The sequence below is a fragment of the Coccidioides immitis genome, assembly GCF_000149335.2.
Source record: "Coccidioides immitis RS genomic scaffold supercont3.2, whole genome shotgun sequence".
Taxonomy (NCBI): domain Eukaryota; kingdom Fungi; phylum Ascomycota; class Eurotiomycetes; order Onygenales; family Onygenaceae; genus Coccidioides; species Coccidioides immitis.
In genome coordinates, this window is record NW_004504309.1 from 1,474,447 (window position 1) to 1,490,056 (window position 15,610).

The following is a 15,610-nucleotide window of genomic DNA, read 5'->3' on the forward strand; positions in this document are numbered from 1 at the left end:
GACGCGAGAGAAAGCACTTGCTGGCCAGCCGGTGCCACCTGCAATCACTTTCAATCAGGGTCAATGCTATTTGAGTCATATTGTGGGTTCATGGGCTAGGAAAGAAAGGACAAAATATACCGACCCCCCGCAAAGGTTGAAGTCCCTCGCTAGTATGCCCATCCCGCCGCAGCGGCCGGCTAAGGTTGATAAAGGTCCAACAATACACCTCTCCCGAGGCGACGTGCAGTCAGCGAGGGGAGCATGTGATAGTCGTTCGCTGCTCTCCGCCATGTATAACCCTTCTGGGAATCGCAGGAAGAGCATTATCAAACAGCCTCGTGTTTGAATGCCTCCCTTGACTAGGGTGACAAGCCCGTCCTAAGAGGCCCGGCAAATGGAATTTTTTGCGGGGGGAACCTTCAATGGATGTATAGTCTAGACCACCGAAGAGCAACGAAGTCCGGTCACCAGATATGATACACGGGGTGTATCCCACCGCGGTGTTCCAAATGAACTTTGTAGTGAACAGATTTTCGGTGAGATGCAATTCTCCCTTCACAACCATGCCATTCGCCAGACTTAAAAGGAGATATCCAGGCATCAGATGGCACTTCTATGGTCAGAATTGCCCAAACAGCGGAAGAAGGTCCACATGAAGGATGAGGAAGCTGCACACCTGATGAGCCACCTGCGAATCAAGGGGTTTTATACAAAGTATGCTATTAGAGAACATCCATATGTCTTTCTTCCATAGTAACGTTCAGCATTTGCTTGTGTCGCTGGTAATGAGAGAGACACACTGTGGATGTTAGGTACCTTGAGCATGCTGCACACGCATAAACTCTTTCAGCAAGCAGAAGCAGTTACTGCTTCATGGTAACCAAGCCTGAGACATCAACATGGTAAAATTCATGCACGCTTCCACTTGCAGTCATGAGCAAACACAGGCCAGGGTCGGATGAGACTCCCTTGGCCTTCTTCTTCTTGTTTTTTTGAAAAGTTCAACCGTTCTTTTCCTTTTCTTTCAGGTTCAAGGCCCTGGGTTGTATCTCCTCGGAGAGGCCATGGCAGTGTCAAACATCTCTAATCCTATTTCGTTCAATGCAGAAGAGGAGCAGAGCGCTCACGCATAATGGTTTATGCCCAGGGCGACCCCACTGTACCAGAATTAAATCCCCTGTTGATGGAGGGCATCTGGTTAACAAACAGAGCAGAACATGGAACAGCCACGGTACTCCGCGTTAGATGGGGCATTTTGTAAGGGCCAGAAATAGACAGATTGCTCATTCCCATAAAAATTTCTGGTTGAAGGATCGAAGTTGCTTTGAGCCAATGATGCCTGGTATAGTCATAACAGTTCCAGCGCTTAATTTTGGTCTTTGAGCGTGGATGCGGAGGAGAAAACTGAAAATGTAACTTGTACCCTGACTCTGGAACGGCGTTGCATGACGATCGCTGCAGCAAGATTCGTTTCAAGGCCTGGGCCTTGGGGGAACAACTCAGCGTTGCACTTTGCCATTGCGAGTCAGGCTGACTGTGGACAAATGGGCAGAAACATTGTACTCACCAACTTGTTAACTGTTAGTTAGTGGTTGGATACATATGTAGCGTCGAGGGAGGGCGTCCATTGAGCGGTGCCTCACGACAGGCAGTCCAGCCAGTCGCCGGCAGAGAGCCGACGGCTGATGGCCGAGGTCAGCGGCAATACCGTCCATTCTTGGGCCACGGTCGCCGTTTGCTCGCTTTCGGAAAATATCAGCGCTCGTCGCCAGAGAACGGATTTCAGGGTCAAGATCACGGTTGTTTTAAGGCGAGACCCAGGGGCTCACGGCCAATCACACTGCGGATTCTGTAACAAGCTAGGGCGTGGTTGAGTTTCGGAACCGCCCAACTTGGCCTAACAAAGCTATTCTTATCGCCAGGGCTCCTCCATTCCACCACCCACCGGCGAGGCTCCTCCAGCGATCCTAAGGGAGGTGACATCTGAGCATTCGTTCTCTCTTCTCTCGTTGTCACTCATTTATCCGACGCATCCTATCCTACACTGCTAGGGTTGAGCTGAGAGCTGGCCTGAGGTGCTGAAACTCTGTGGAACGTCAGCCCTCGCTCGTCTTTTTCCTCCCCCCCCGAGAACTCTTGTCTCATCCAAGGTTCACATGAAACACGATCGCGCTCCGACCTCAGCAAGTTCCCCAGTTTTTACGTTGTGAAGTATAAAAATTATAAAAAAAAATATATAATTAATTAAAAAAACGAAGAAAAAAGAAAAAAGCGCGCGTTGCCCCGCCGGGTTCTTTTGCCTTTCGTTTCTCGTCAGACGGATTTGTTTCGTACAAAAGTCCAAGTAGGTCTCGGCAAGAAAGCGGCCGTTCGCCTTTCGACCTTTTAGTAAGGACAAGAGGCACATCCGAGTGTTCTGAATTTCTCGAGAGTCCTTCTCACCTGTAAGCTCTTCCATGTATCTGCCGTTTTTGTCATGAAAGCAACCACAGCTAAGGTGTTATGTCTAAAAACAGCTCCTTCAAACATTTCTTCTCCATCAAATGACAAAATGAAAGTATTTCGTTCGAGATCCCAATCTCTCTGAAACTCCAGGAGCCAACAATTGCCCTATAATCCCCCAATTTCCTGGTCTGCCATTCCGGTCAGATCGAAACGGTCGTTCGTAGCGTCATCTTCATGATGCTAGGAACTCAAAACCCCTACACTGCCGTCCTGCCTTCCATACCATCAGCAATCTCGAGTACATATATGACCCTGCCGGGTAAAGGCCAAGCTGGCTCAATGTTGAATCGGGAGGGTGTGTTCTCCAGCCCAACGGAGTCTGAATTCTCCGAAGGCTGTGATGGATTCGACTCGGTTCGGTACGACGCCATGCCCTCGTTCTGTGACCATACTCCCTTTTGACAATCGACTGATATATGTTCACGTAGGTTATGGGACGAGAAAAAGGTAGCCGACTGGCTGCATAGCATACGCTGCGGACAGTATGAGGCTATATTCAAAGGTACTTGTCTAGGATAAGATGCCTCTATTATACGAATTTGTGCCGCTAACAATGCAAATGACTTTAATAGCGAATCACTTCAATGGCGATAACCTTTTAGACTGTGATCAGAAAATATTGCAGGAGATGGGAATCAAGAAGGTTGGCGATCGGGTCCGCATCTCTGTAGCCGTTAAGCAACTAAGGACCAAAAGTGTTTCGAGCCGAAAAAAGAAAAATAGAGTGAGTTGGTATTGGCAGATCAGCAATTCTTGTATATATATGCTGACGGATTAAGGACTCTTTTGTTGCCTTGGATTCGTCGAGATTCACCCCTCCCTCTGCCGAATCGCCACGCCCCTCTACGGCCCGTCAACAACCGTCCAACAGCCGCCAATGGCCTCGTCATGAAAACGGTAAAGGCTCGCCGAGAGCCGCATCGCCTCTCACTGAGCATGATCGGGGATTGCGGCCTTACCGATACGCTGGCGCAAGCCCCGTCGAAAGTGCTCGTCGAGAACAAGGCGGAAGCTACTTCTCCCGCCCCTCAGATCCTTCACAGAGCTCAAGGGCAGCTGCGCACATGAGACAAGCCCCAAGTATCGATGGACTTACCATGGGCGCTCTACCTCCAAACTCTCCGGTCATTAGAGTCATATACACTGGTGGACAGACAAAAGTGCTTAATGTAAAACATTGCAAGACCGCGGAGGAGGTGATGTTGGCCGTCCTCAGGAAGCTGCTGTTACCCGAGAGCCACTTCAGAAATTATTGCTTTTACGTTTTAGACGGTTTGGATCCCGATCCAGCAAACTGCAGGCGAATATCAGATTCGGAGTTGCTCCAGATATGTGACGGGTCTGGTCGATCCGAGCGCGGGCGTTTAATACTAAGGAAGCTCCATGCTGGCGAGCCTGAGGCTGAGGAGCTTCAGCGCGCTGCTCAACTTGCAATGGATGAGAACCAAGTAGCCCACATGAATGCGCTCAGCACTACCAACGTGAGGAACCAGATTAAGCTTCAAAAACTAACTGGTGAATCATGGCATAACATACGGCAGCCGCGGTCACCGTTAACAGCCACCGATCGCCACAGGGACGATTATCCAAAGATAGCTACAGCCAAAGCCGGTGATCGTCAGCAGAGCACGAAATTACGGTCCTTCTTTGGTGCTCGCCCGCCAAGTGAAATGATTATTCACGAATTAACGTCTTATTTCCCAAGTCACCAGAAGGAAGATATCGAAAAGACAATGCGCCTATCAGTGAGACGGTCTCAACGGCTTAGCCGCGCTGCCAGCCGCCTGAGTGTGGTGAGCAACATCAGCTTGGCATCAAGCTTAAAAGACGCACCGCCTATTCCGAGCATTGCTGATACGTGGTTGACGGGTGCCGGGCAACAACCGACACGCGGCTCGAGGCCCCTTTCAGTATCCAGATTCAATCTTCCTCAGGCTTCATTCCGTGATTCTATAGCCTCATCCAATTTGCAACCGTTACAAGAAGAGTCTCCGGTAGAACCCAATCGCAAATCCTATGTCTCCTTCGACAGTGCATCTGAAATTGCAGGTGGAGAATCGAGGCAAGGTTTCCTTGATGAGTCTATCTGCCTCAATGCTCCGGATACCGGGGGTTCGCTCAACGAACGCCTCAGTATAATTGTCGCCGAAGATGGTGAGGAAGATGATGATGGCTTAGCCGATTTCCTTGCCGGGAATAACTTCAGCAACAAGAATTGGATGAAAGGTTCTTTGATCGGTGAAGGATCCTTTGGCAGCGTCTTTCTTGCCCTCCATGCGATTACGGGGGAGCTCATGGCTGTGAAGCAAGTCGAACTTCCGTCAGCCACAAAGGGAACGGAATTTGACAACAAGAAAACGACCATGGTCAACGCCCTGAAGCACGAAATTAGTCTTCTTCAAGGCCTGCAACATCCGAACATCGTGCAATACCTTGGTACATCCACTGACGACCAGTACCTGAATATTTTCTTGGAATATGTTCCAGGAGGTTCCATTGCGACCATGCTTAAGCAATATAACACTTTCCAGGAACCTTTGATCAGGAATTTTGTCCGGCAAATCCTAACGGGTCTTTCATACCTTCATAGTCGTGACATTATCCATCGAGATATCAAAGGTGCAAATGTCCTTGTTGACAACAAAGGCCAAATCAAAATCTCAGATTTCGGTATATCCAAACGTGTCGAAGCTTCGAATATGCTAAGCGCGGGAGGCTCAGCTCGTCATCTGCACCGCCCGTCCCTTCAGGGAAGCGTGTACTGGATGGCTCCCGAAGTCGTGCGCCAAACAGCACACACTAAGAAGGCAGATATCTGGAGTCTTGGCTGCCTTGTTGTCGAAATGTTTATTGGTGCCCATCCTTTCCCAGATTGCAGCCAGCTCCAGGCAATATTTGCCATTGGAAATAACAAGGCCCGACCACCACCGCCGGAGAATGCCAGCAAGGAGGCCACAGCGTTTCTGGATATGACGTTTGAGATTGACCATGAGAAGAGACCCAGCGCAGACGATTTGTTGAATGACCCATTCTTGGAGACGATGATTGGCTGACGGGCCAAGCTGGCGCTGGCTATGTCTACTACCTCCTCTATACCCTCTACATGCACCTAATCTTGCGGTTATTTTTTCGTGATAATGTTTTGAATGAGCTATGTCTTGCATTTTAAGCCTCAATTTTTCACTTCATGACGACTTCACGGACAACAGTCAAACACACATGTGCTGGAACTTTATTGTTTCCCTCCCTTCTTAGACACATGAGGCATTCAGTGAAATTCTTGCAGCTTGCTAGGAGCAGATTTCAATGTTGCTCTGTTGGCCTGTATGTATGAGTAATCTCTTTATTGTAATTGCTGCTTTTCTTGATACAGAGATAAGTATACGCTCATTTGGCGTAAGAGCATTGTTCCGGAGAAATGACAAGAAGTGAATGTCAACTAATCTATTTTGACTAATATTGTACATAGACATGCATGGAGGCTATGATGTTGCTAGAATACATAAAGTACGTAAACTCAAACCCAGGTTTCCTATATAACACACGTTCCGACAAACATTTGGATCAGATACAGGCCATTTAAGGCTCGGAACAAAATATGGTTTATAACTGTGGTTGCCGCCAAGAAAATGAGGGAAGTGCCCGAGTAAGCTACGCTTGGGCCTTCTTAATCGACATATTTGCCATAAAACGGAATTCCCATGGCGTTGAGGAGTAGTCTGGCATCTTTATCCATCCGAGCACTAGTCTGGATGGTGACATGACAACCTGGAATCATTTTGGGTGGGTACCTTGAAGAAAAATGAGTAAGTTCCGTGGGCAATAATCCACAATTGGAACAAAAGACGATGGGAGGTTTGGTACTCACATATCATAGTTCACCTCAACTTCAGGGAATAGGGCTACCATATGCGGCTCAAACCCAAGGGTGATGTTACCACTGCTATCACCGCTGCTTCCCTTGACACCCTTCCAGTCCTTGATTCTCGGCATTACAATATCCACGAGTTTCCCAAAGAAGTGATACATGTCCTCCCCACGGAGTTCGACTGTGGCGGCGACATGAGATCTTCCAGGAGCAATACCCCATTTCGGTACACTGGTCCTGGACTTGTGCGTCTGTGCCCTTACATTGGTGATGGCCTGAAGCACCATGCCAGCAACGTGCAAATAAGCCGACCCGTCAGTCGCAGCTTGTTTTACATAACTGTGGACGGTGATCTTTTCGAGTTTCGGGATATTTCTGAAAGTAATCGGTTTGCGGAGCAGGCGGAGGACATCACCACCTCTAGGGCCACGGAGAGATCTGTTCTCGTGATATGGAGAGCTATCATCCCAAGATCGAAGACGTTCGGGCTTTGGTGGTGGCTTGAAACCCGGTGGGTTGTGGACGTAACAAAGGGTGAGAATGTCTGGAGCTATGGTCGATTCGTAAGTTTGTTCGACACGCGAATTGGTGAAGGGGCCTGGGACAAAGAGGCGGGATGAAGGGTCCCATTCTGGGGGAGGTCTGTGAGGATGAAGAGGGCCTTTATCGTATTTCGGGGAGCGATATTGGTACCTGAGTTCGAAATGTAAGGATCCCGTAGGAGAATGCCGCTAGAAGGAGGAACGGGTCAAAATCACATACCGGCTTCGAGGTAGCTGCTGTCGCCGCGTTCTGCTTCTCGAAATGGGGTCGAATTTCTTGACTGTCTCACCGTCTATCGTTGAGCTTTCAAAAAAGGAGTCACTGCCCAACTCGTCCAAGTCATTCGCAGCGGGAGGAGTGGTCGGTGCGTTTGAGGAGGCATTACGGCGCAAGGGGGGTAAGGGGGAACAGATTGATGGCGTGACACGACGGGCCAAAGCCCTCGATAGCTGACTTAATGGCTCATGGAGCGCCATTGCTGCAATTGTTGTGACTGCGGGCACTGCTGCTCTCCAGCTTTTCATCTTAGAAAGGAAATTTTGCAGTCCAACTTCAATATCACGTGGCTGCACCAGTTGCATTTTTCTGACATAAGCAGCCACTGATTAGTCAGTAGCCTTATGCGGGTCTCGTGTGGATCCTTCCCGGCCAAGAAAAGCTAAAGCATCGAGCGGCGGGCTGGTTATGTAAGAGGGGCAACGCTGGCGGGCGTTTGACGCGATCATGAGTGCACCAAGAGACCTGCTGGCACAAGGCAAGCCGGTTGTTAAGTTGTTACCTAAACTGCTGGACGGTAATACTGATATATTTTGCTTAGTTTCTTCTCCCATTCTCGTCTTTGTGACAGAAACAAAATTCGTTCAGCTGCCGGGACGCGGCTTGAAATTCAATGCAACTCCGGGGTGTTTGACCGTCGTATACGGCGGTCGCTAGATTATATCTCTTTTGACAACGGGCCCTCCACGAAGTATCAACCCTTTTGAAATTGATATCTGCATCGTGCGAGAATTTGTCAGCCTTTTATTTTAGGCATCTGACTTCGCCCTGCTGAGAAACGATCCGCTGACCTAGCTACCGTTGTGACCAGGCAGCATCCGTTTGGCTTCGACTTGATTGATCAATAAGAACACAGCGCCAGCCACCGTTTTACAATAATTTATATTATAATCTGAACAATTTGAAACAGTATTACAGTATGAGCGGTAGCATCCATCGATTCCTTTCAAAAAGGGAGAGGCTTCGTCGACGCAAGGATCTCCCTGGTTGGAGATCAAAAGCTTCCTCTATGGTTCGTAACCCGGTTACATCCTCCTACATATGTGAACGGAATACTGTGCCCTAATATTTATCTTGCGGTGAATATATAACAAAATGTTGGATTTATGGCTGAATATCTTTGTCATGCATTAGGCATCCTCGACTGATGTTTCTATGATGCAACCTTGGAGACTGTTCTCAGTCAGCCAAAAGGAAGCAGAGGGCAGTGGAAACCAAACTAAAATCACAAAGCAATTGGTAGGCTCTCCATCCCTCCTAATGTCCAATGTCGTACTAATTTTAATGCTAGGTTTCCAGACTAGAACAGCGCGTCTCAGCTTACGGCCTACCAAACCTAGGGAAGCAGCAATTTCAATATGCACTCCAATCCAAACATGCGAACGGAGATGTGGACAAAGCGTTTGAGCTTATAGTTATCATTGAAGATTCTATTGAAGGCATTCTTAGAACGTACAGACCGAGTACGAAACTGCTGGGGGCCGAAAACAGAGAAGGGGTGACCTGCTATCTCGATGCCCTTCTTTTTGCAATGTTTGCTCGTCTTGATTTTTTCGAAGGAGTTCTATACAACACTTTCGATGATGATCCCAGAAGGAATCTTGTGGTTTTACTGCGGCTTTGGGTAAACATGCTACGATCAGGGAAATTGATCACCACCGACATAGTAAGTATAGCTAAGTCTTCATGCCATGCCCCGTTACCTCGAATATTATAATCCCTTGATTCTAACGACCGGCGTCTCCGGCCCTCTAGACAAAACAACTTCAAGAAGCACTAGCTGCATGCGGCTGGACCGATGCAGCACTACTGCGGCAGCAAGATGCATCGGAAGCATTCACCTTCATCACTGAGAAGTTAGAGCTACCATTAATAACATTAAAGATGGATATCTTTCACAACGGCAGGGAAGAGGCGGGTGATGATCACAGATTTATAAACGAACGCCTTCTAGAAGTTGCCATTCCTCCACCAATGGATGACAACCCCGTCACTTTAGAAGAGTGTCTGGAAGCGTATTTCAATAATCGAGTTGAGGTCAAAAGATTCCTTGAACGCCAAAATACATTGAAATCCATCTCCTCGATGGATTCCATGTCAAAGGGATATGCTTCTCACGTGGAAAGCGTCGAAATTGACTGCTCTACAAATTCCTCTCCTCAACTGCTTGACTCCAATCTAGCTCCCTTCCCTGAACTTACTGAAGAACCGTCTCCACTACCCAACTCCGTAAGCTCTCCTATACGTCCTCCAAGAGCACACCGAACCCCCAGCATCGTTAGGGAGCGCTTTTTCCCCGATGTTGATGGTATCAGTAGCGATATTGAAGAAACCAGCTCCAGGAGGCTGGTCAATAGGCATAGAAAGGGAAGCGTTCGAAAAGAAGTATTGATGCCTGCATGGCAAATATTTAGCTTGATTCGTAAGCAACCCGTCTTTTGCATATAAGCCGGCTGCTCTAACCTATTCGATAGCTTGGTATACGGATAGCATTCCTACAAATGTCGCCGAGACAGCAGCTCACTTCTCAACGAGACGGCCCATATTAGGCATGTGCCTTAAAAGATATTCAGTATTGCCTGACGGCAGGGCCATTCGGTTGGATACTCATGTCGACGTTCCTACTGAGATCGGTCTTCCTCACTTTATTAAAGACGATAATCTGGAGGACGGTGCCCCTCTGTACGGGAATTTCAAGCTTTCTCTGCAGGCAGTAGTTTGCCATCGGGGAAACTCGGTCGATTCGGGCCATTATATTTCCCTAGTCAGGGGAACCTCCCTGACCGATTTGGGTTCGTCATCGAGTAGCTTTTCGCTAAGAGATGATTTATTTTTGGATCATAGCAATTACTGGTTGCGGTTTGATGATATTGCTCAAGAGCGTATCACACTCATTGATATCGACAAAGCATTGAGGGAAGAATCTCCATATCTCCTATTCTACCAAATCCTTCCGATCGATGCCGACCCCGCTGAATTAATTCCGCCGCCGTACGAAGAAACCGATAGATACAGCGGTTTACTGTTCGAGAAGGGCATATGTGAAACTTTAGATTCGAGTTCGGACAAAGATCCACAAGAGCAAAGTTCGCGGAATCCATTCGCTACTCTCACCAACCGGGTGTCGGAGGAGACACACGTAACCGCAGCGTCCTATAGCCCCCAGGATGCTTCCAAAGATTCCCGGAAGAAAGATCGATCTTCTTCCTCAGAGAAGAAACTCAGCGCTGCATTCTCATATCTCTCACGCCGGAAGAGCACTGAGCCCCTTTCGTCAGCGCAAAGCTTGGAACGTGTGAGTATTGTGCAGCATAGGCACTCGGAAGATATACCAAGGGATGTTGAAAGGATCATAGGTCCATCAGCGTTGAAGAAGGTGACTCAGCCTGATAGGGAGTGTGTGGTTATGTGATGAAAGATACATTGACTTCAGCGATACCCAGCTAACTTGGATAACTTACAGAGCTTTGGAGATTTTTATTGGTGTTATTTATCTGCATCACAGGCATAGCGTATATTAGCAATAGAATTTAGAACATGCGTTATACCTACACAGGGCCTTTTACACCTATTAAACATCCCTCACTGCATTGAGGATATGCTTTGGTGTGCCTCCCCCAACCAGGCTCGATCAAGGGATTGTTTACCAAGTTGGTTAGGTCGGCATTTTAGGAAACAAATGCCCTATCTTTCCCAAACACAGCCCCAAAGGTCATTGATTATGTAAGGATAGTTAAGCTGCAAGAACATCGTCATCAGGCGATGCCCAGAGCCCACGAGATATACAGCCACCGCTGCACCTCGCAATGCTATAGTGACTCCTTATTTCAGCGCATCAATGGCGCTGGATGGATCTAGCGGCTATGCTGCGTCCGGGAATTTGGCGAAGCTGACTGAGGCGTCTCTACCGATGTTCAACGTCGAACAAGTTCAGCTCGCGTTCTCGGTTGCGGCGGATTTCGTCGCTGCTCAGGTTGCCAACAATGTCATAATCCTTGCCCTTGCTACCGGGAGGATACTAAGAATCGACTTGAATAGCCCAAAGGATATAGATGGTAAGGTGGCATGCCCCGATCTTTAACCCCAATCTTGGACCGATGGCTCATGTCAACTACCTCTAGATATCGATCTGCCTAAGAAGTCCTCCGAGGTTGGTGTCATCCGTCGCATGTTCCTTGATCCTTCAGCGTCACATTTGATCATCACCACCACACTTGGGGAGAATTATTATCTTCATACCCAATCCCGACAACCAAAGCCCCTGCCACGGCTGAAAGGCGTCTCTATTGAAAGTGTAGCATGGAACCCTGCGCAACCAACAGCATCCACCCGAGAGATTCTAGTTGGCGCGGCAGATGGAAATATCTATGAGGTGTATATCGAACCAGCGTCAGAGTTCTACCGCCGAGATGAGAAGTACATGCACGGGGTATACAAACTTACCGGAATGGCGGTGACGGGGATCTGGGTAGATTTCGTTGCTGGTAAACAAGATCTCCGGCACGTTGTCTTGTCTTCAAATGGAAGAATACTTTACTTTAGAGGAAAGGTCGGCAGGCATGGGAGAGAAGGAGGCGGCTCGTTATACGCAGATTTGTTCCAGCGGGAAACGCCACTCGTCCATGAGCTATCCTCAGCATCTTTGTCCGCACCGTCTCTTTTAGCTGTCTTGCCTGAACCTCTTGATTGTACCCATGGCGAAGAACCGTTTGGTGAAAAGCATTTCGCTTGGCTCTCCAGTCAGGGCGTCTTCCATGGACCCATTCCTAATTTATGCGCTGACCCACAAGTTGGAAACCGTGTATTTGATAATGCGAAAATGATTTCTCGCTCAATTTTACCCGCCACGGAATCCGCCAGGGGCGGGAAAAAGCTCATTCAAGACCCAATAAAGGGAATGGTCATGACGCAATGGCATATCCTCGCCCTAGTCGAAGGCCGCATCGTCGCCATCAACCGGCTAAGTGGCGAAATAGTATACGACCAGGCCGTACTTGAACCAGGCGAAAGCTCCCTGGGACTGGTTTCGGATTCGAAGAAAAGCACTTATTGGCTTTTCACTGCGAAAGAAATATTCGAAATCGCTGCCAACAACGAAGACAGGGATATATGGAAAACATTCCTCAAAGAGCAGAAATTTGATGCTGCCTTACGATATGCCCACGACGCAGCTCAGAAGGATGCTGTTGCTACTGCTTCTGGTAACTATCTAGCTAGCAAGGGCCAGTTCCTTGACGCTGCTCAGGTTTGGGGCAAAAGCAGTAAACCTTTCGAGGAAGTTTGTTTAACGTTTATTGACAAAGGAGAGATGGACGCATTACGAAAGTACCTGTTGACTCAAATGTCCGTATATAAGAGGTCCTCAGCGATGCAACGGACAATGATAGCTAGCTGGCTCATCGAGGTTTTCATTTCAAAAATGGATTCCCTAGACGATGCAGTCTTAACACGGGCCGAACTATCAGAGGGATCCAATTCTGTGGAAGCGAAGAACCAGCTACAGAAAATCAAATCCGAATTTCAAGCTTTTGTATCAAAATACAAAGCCGATCTGGACTCTAAAACTGTCTATGATATTATCGGGAGCCATGGTCGCGAAGAGGAATTGCTGTACTTTGCAATCACGATCAACGACCACAACTTCGTGTTATCCTATTGGGTCCAGCGCGAGAAATGGGCTGAAGCCCTAGATGTGCTGAAGAAGCAGACTGACCCGGAAGTCTTCTATAAGTACAGCAGCGTCTTGATGACGCACGTTGCTACAGATCTCGTCGATATTTTAATGCGGCAGACGAACCTTGACCCATCCAAACTCATTCCGGCCCTTCTAAGCTACAATAAAGACACAAAGGTTTCTCTTTTGCAAAACCAGGCCGTTAGATACCTTAATTTCATTATCAACAACCACCCCGACCCTTCGGCAGCCGTGCATAATACCTTAATCTCCATATACGCCTCTCATCCTTCCAAATCGGAGGCCGGCCTTCTTACCTACCTTGAGTCTCAACCTATATCTCCGCCTCCATATGATGCAGATTTTGCGCTGCGATTATGTATCCAGCATGGTCGCGTTCAGTCCTGTGTCCATATTTATAGCATGATGGGTCAATATCTCGAGGCTGTGCAGCTAGCTCTGAAGCACGATGACATTGAACTAGCAGCACTTGTTGCTGATCGGCCGGAAGGAAATAACAAACTACGGAAGAAGCTCTGGCTCCTTGTTGCGGAAAAAAAGATCCACCAACCGGGGACTGGAATCAAAGACGCGATTGAATTTCTTCGTCGGTGTGAACTCCTTCGCATTGAAGATCTCATACCGTTCTTCCCGGATTTTGTCGTGATTGATGATTTCAAAGACGAAATTTGTACCGCTTTGGAAGATTATTCTCGCCATATCGATTCTCTGCGGCAGGAAATGGACAATTCAGCCCATGTTGCCGATGAAATTAGAAGAGAAATTGCATCTTTGGGCACCCGGTATGCAATCGTCGAACCGGGAGAGAAGTGCTGGATATGTTCGCTGCCAGTGCTCAGCAGGCAGTTTTTCGTGTTCCCGTGTCAGCACGCGTTCCATAGCGATTGTTTGGGGAGGAAAGTGATGGCTGCTGCAGGTGCAGGGAAGAGAAGACACATCAAGGATTTGCAGGCCGAAATGAGTAAGACGACAAACACCGCTGCGAGAAGGGAGCAGGTTATTCGGGAGTTGGATGGCTTGGTCGCCGAAGCTTGGTGAGACTCTTCTCTTTTCCACTTGCTGCTAAAATGCTAACTTATATCAATAGTATTTTGTGTGGTGATTATGCTATTAAACAAATTGATGAGCCGTTTATCACCGCATCGGATGATAAAACTGAATGGTCACTTTGAACAAGTGCCTGGATGGAGTGATTCTATGCACCCTTTGGATACTGATACGTTTACTCCGTACATATACCACATTAGACTCAAAATTTGTGGAATGTATAATAACATGATAATGGAAATCTGTGTTTCCATCTCATAACAAATTCAAACCTCATGCTCAATATCAGCTACACGAGGTACCTTATCAACCCTCACCCTCGCAAACTCCGCAACAAGCTCAATCTATACTGTCCATCAGCAAACTCCGCACGCCCCTGGGGGGAAGGATTCGAAGACTTCGGGAACAACTGACACACTGATGCACCTTCTCCACATCCTCCATACTCACACCCACCCTCCTCGTCCCTCTCAGATGCCAATGCGTCTCACTTCTCAGGTTCTGAATCATAATACCCGACAAGACGACCAATTCGGTCTCTACGTCATCGATGACGGAGTGGTCGGAGAGGTAGAGGCCGTAGGTGATTTCGTACGAGATCCATGCGAAATCCTTATGGGAGGCAAGCGCGTCGTTGATGGAGAGGATGTTGTGCTTGTAGATGCGGTCGAGCCAGGCTTTGCCGCGGGCGTGGTTGGCGGGCCCGGATTGCCAGTGTTCCCTGGTTGATATGCGGGTTAATTGTAGGTCTCTTTTGTTTTCTTCTTGCAGGGTGGAGAATATCGAATAAGCAACGCAAGACGGATATCTGGAGGGAAAGAGAGAGATAGACAGAGGGCGCACACGTAGACTTAGTACGAACCTGGAGAATGAGTAGTCCTTATCCTCCGGCCTTTCAATCTTTGATATGCCGAAGATTACTTCTAACGGGCGACACACCCCGATGATGGAGACGCATTTCACCAGCGCTTCTCTTAGGCGTCGGACCAGCTTCTGACGGGCCTCGGGTGTAGAATACTCAGGCTTCGAGGTGAGATATGTGTATAGCTGTATGGCGAATTCCGGCTGGCCGGAGCCAGGAAGAGCAGCAATCTAATGGAACCAGGAAAAGCATGGGTGCAAGACGCGCTTTAGCAAATGGCGCGTGGTAGTTCAACAATCTACAAAGTATTACTGGGTGTGGTTCATACAGGAATGAGGTACCATCGATCGTCTCCGAGCGTGGCAGAGGGGAATTTGTCCTCGATGACTTTGAAGAGGGCTACTGCGTCTTCGGGAGTTCGTTCGGGTGGGTGCGGAGTTTTTGCCGTGAGCTGGGACATTGTGGGCTGCGAAATGTATGAGCTGTTGGGAGGTGATAAACCCAAAGAAAGAAACGAGATACGAGCAATAGTGGCTATGGTTAGACTTGGGGGAAGTTGGATGGTGTGACTGATGCCGACCTCTTGGGATCGTTGGTTTCGGTCCAGACTGGTGTAACGACAACACGTCGCGGGGGAATTATGAAATCGACAAACTCAGGTTCATGACTGGGAACTAGCTCCCGGATCATGCAAAGTTACCCGTCTGGTTTTCGAAGTACGGCGGGTTCCGATTGTCACGGTTCCAGCACTGCACTCATTGTTTGGGGAGGGTGATGCTGTTCGTCGCGACAGCCATTGATCCTACGTGACCCCGACCCAGTATGACGAGGA

The 15,610-nt window shown here is 48.3% G+C and overlaps 5 protein-coding genes across 5 annotated transcripts; 3 read left to right on the top strand and 2 right to left on the bottom strand.

Annotated features, from left to right (window-relative positions):
• Positions 1 to 1,930: 1,930 nt before the first annotated feature.
• CIMG_06015 (STE/STE11 protein kinase) lies at positions 1,931 to 6,003 on the top strand. The gene is made up of 5 exons (XM_001242118.2): positions 1,931 to 2,426; positions 2,499 to 2,846; positions 2,916 to 2,989; positions 3,060 to 3,211; positions 3,267 to 6,003. Exons 2-5 carry the CDS (start codon positions 2,662 to 2,664, stop codon positions 5,538 to 5,540), a joined length of 2,685 nt encoding a protein of 894 aa, XP_001242119.1. The 5' UTR covers positions 1,931 to 2,426; positions 2,499 to 2,661; the 3' UTR covers positions 5,541 to 6,003.
• Positions 6,004 to 6,058: 55 nt separating this feature from the next.
• Positions 6,059 to 7,401, bottom strand: CIMG_06016 (mitochondrial 54S ribosomal protein YmL7/YmL5). Its single transcript, XM_001242119.2, has 3 exons — positions 7,118 to 7,401; positions 6,356 to 7,048; positions 6,059 to 6,278 (listed from the first exon to the last, which is right to left on the bottom strand). The coding sequence occupies exons 1-3, from the start codon at positions 7,372 to 7,374 to the stop codon at positions 6,155 to 6,157; spliced, it is 1,074 nt and encodes a 357-aa protein (XP_001242120.1). The 5' UTR covers positions 7,375 to 7,401; the 3' UTR covers positions 6,059 to 6,154.
• Positions 7,402 to 7,641: 240 nt separating this feature from the next.
• Positions 7,642 to 10,726, top strand: CIMG_11653 (ubiquitin C-terminal hydrolase). The gene is made up of 6 exons (XM_012358632.1): positions 7,642 to 7,865; positions 7,986 to 8,186; positions 8,309 to 8,413; positions 8,466 to 8,840; positions 8,930 to 9,596; positions 9,649 to 10,726. The coding sequence occupies exons 2-6, from the start codon at positions 8,094 to 8,096 to the stop codon at positions 10,584 to 10,586; spliced, it is 2,178 nt and encodes a 725-aa protein (XP_012214055.1). The 5' UTR covers positions 7,642 to 7,865; positions 7,986 to 8,093; the 3' UTR covers positions 10,587 to 10,726.
• Positions 10,727 to 10,974: 248 nt separating this feature from the next.
• CIMG_11654 (vacuolar protein sorting protein DigA) lies at positions 10,975 to 14,041 on the top strand (the record flags this gene model as incomplete). Its single annotated transcript, XM_012358633.1, has 3 exons — positions 10,975 to 11,229; positions 11,296 to 13,903; positions 13,957 to 14,041. The coding sequence occupies exons 1-3, from the start codon at positions 11,013 to 11,015 to the stop codon at positions 14,039 to 14,041; spliced, it is 2,910 nt and encodes a 969-aa protein (XP_012214056.1). The 5' UTR covers positions 10,975 to 11,012.
• A 74-nt stretch (positions 14,042 to 14,115) lies between these two features.
• On the bottom strand, positions 14,116 to 15,289 carry CIMG_06019 (uncharacterized protein). Its single transcript, XM_001242122.2, has 4 exons — positions 15,107 to 15,289; positions 14,779 to 15,008; positions 14,331 to 14,637; positions 14,116 to 14,260 (listed from the first exon to the last, which is right to left on the bottom strand). The coding sequence occupies exons 1-4, from the start codon at positions 15,236 to 15,238 to the stop codon at positions 14,183 to 14,185; spliced, it is 747 nt and encodes a 248-aa protein (XP_001242123.2). The 5' UTR covers positions 15,239 to 15,289; the 3' UTR covers positions 14,116 to 14,182.
• Between the last annotated feature and the right edge of the window lie 321 nt (positions 15,290 to 15,610).

What these genes read in the sequence shown, in the direction of transcription:
- CIMG_06015 (XM_001242118.2), top strand. Translation starts at nt 2,662, where the DNA reads ATGATGCTAGGAACTCAAAACCCCTACACTGCCGTCCTGCCTTCCATA. An exon ending in GTATGAGGCTATATTCAAAG is followed by an intron (nt 2,990 to 3,059) that starts GTACTTGTCTAG and finishes TGACTTTAATAG; the next exon opens with CGAATCACTTCAATGGCGAT. An exon ending in GCCGAAAAAAGAAAAATAGA is followed by an intron (nt 3,212 to 3,266) that starts GTGAGTTGGTAT and finishes TGACGGATTAAG; the next exon opens with GACTCTTTTGTTGCCTTGGA.
- CIMG_06016 (XM_001242119.2), bottom strand. Translation starts at nt 7,374, where the DNA reads ATGGCGCTCCATGAGCCATTAAGTCAGCTATCGAGGGCTTTGGCCCGT. An exon ending in CAGCAGCTACCTCGAAGCCG is followed by an intron (nt 7,049 to 7,117) that starts GTATGTGATTTT and finishes TTTCGAACTCAG; the next exon opens with GTACCAATATCGCTCCCCGA. An exon ending in GTTGAGGTGAACTATGATAT is followed by an intron (nt 6,279 to 6,355) that starts GTGAGTACCAAA and finishes TTTTTCTTCAAG; the next exon opens with GTACCCACCCAAAATGATTC.
- CIMG_11653 (XM_012358632.1), top strand. Translation starts at nt 8,094, where the DNA reads ATGAGCGGTAGCATCCATCGATTCCTTTCAAAAAGGGAGAGGCTTCGT. An exon ending in AATTGATCACCACCGACATA is followed by an intron (nt 8,841 to 8,929) that starts GTAAGTATAGCT and finishes CCGGCCCTCTAG; the next exon opens with ACAAAACAACTTCAAGAAGC. An exon ending in GCAAATATTTAGCTTGATTC is followed by an intron (nt 9,597 to 9,648) that starts GTAAGCAACCCG and finishes CCTATTCGATAG; the next exon opens with CTTGGTATACGGATAGCATT.
- CIMG_06019 (XM_001242122.2), bottom strand. Translation starts at nt 15,238, where the DNA reads ATGTCCCAGCTCACGGCAAAAACTCCGCACCCACCCGAACGAACTCCC. An exon ending in AAGGACTACTCATTCTCCAG is followed by an intron (nt 14,638 to 14,778) that starts GTTCGTACTAAG and finishes CATATCAACCAG; the next exon opens with GGAACACTGGCAATCCGGGC. An exon ending in TGGAGAAGGTGCATCAGTGT is followed by an intron (nt 14,261 to 14,330) that starts GTCAGTTGTTCC and finishes TGGACAGTATAG; the next exon opens with ATTGAGCTTGTTGCGGAGTT.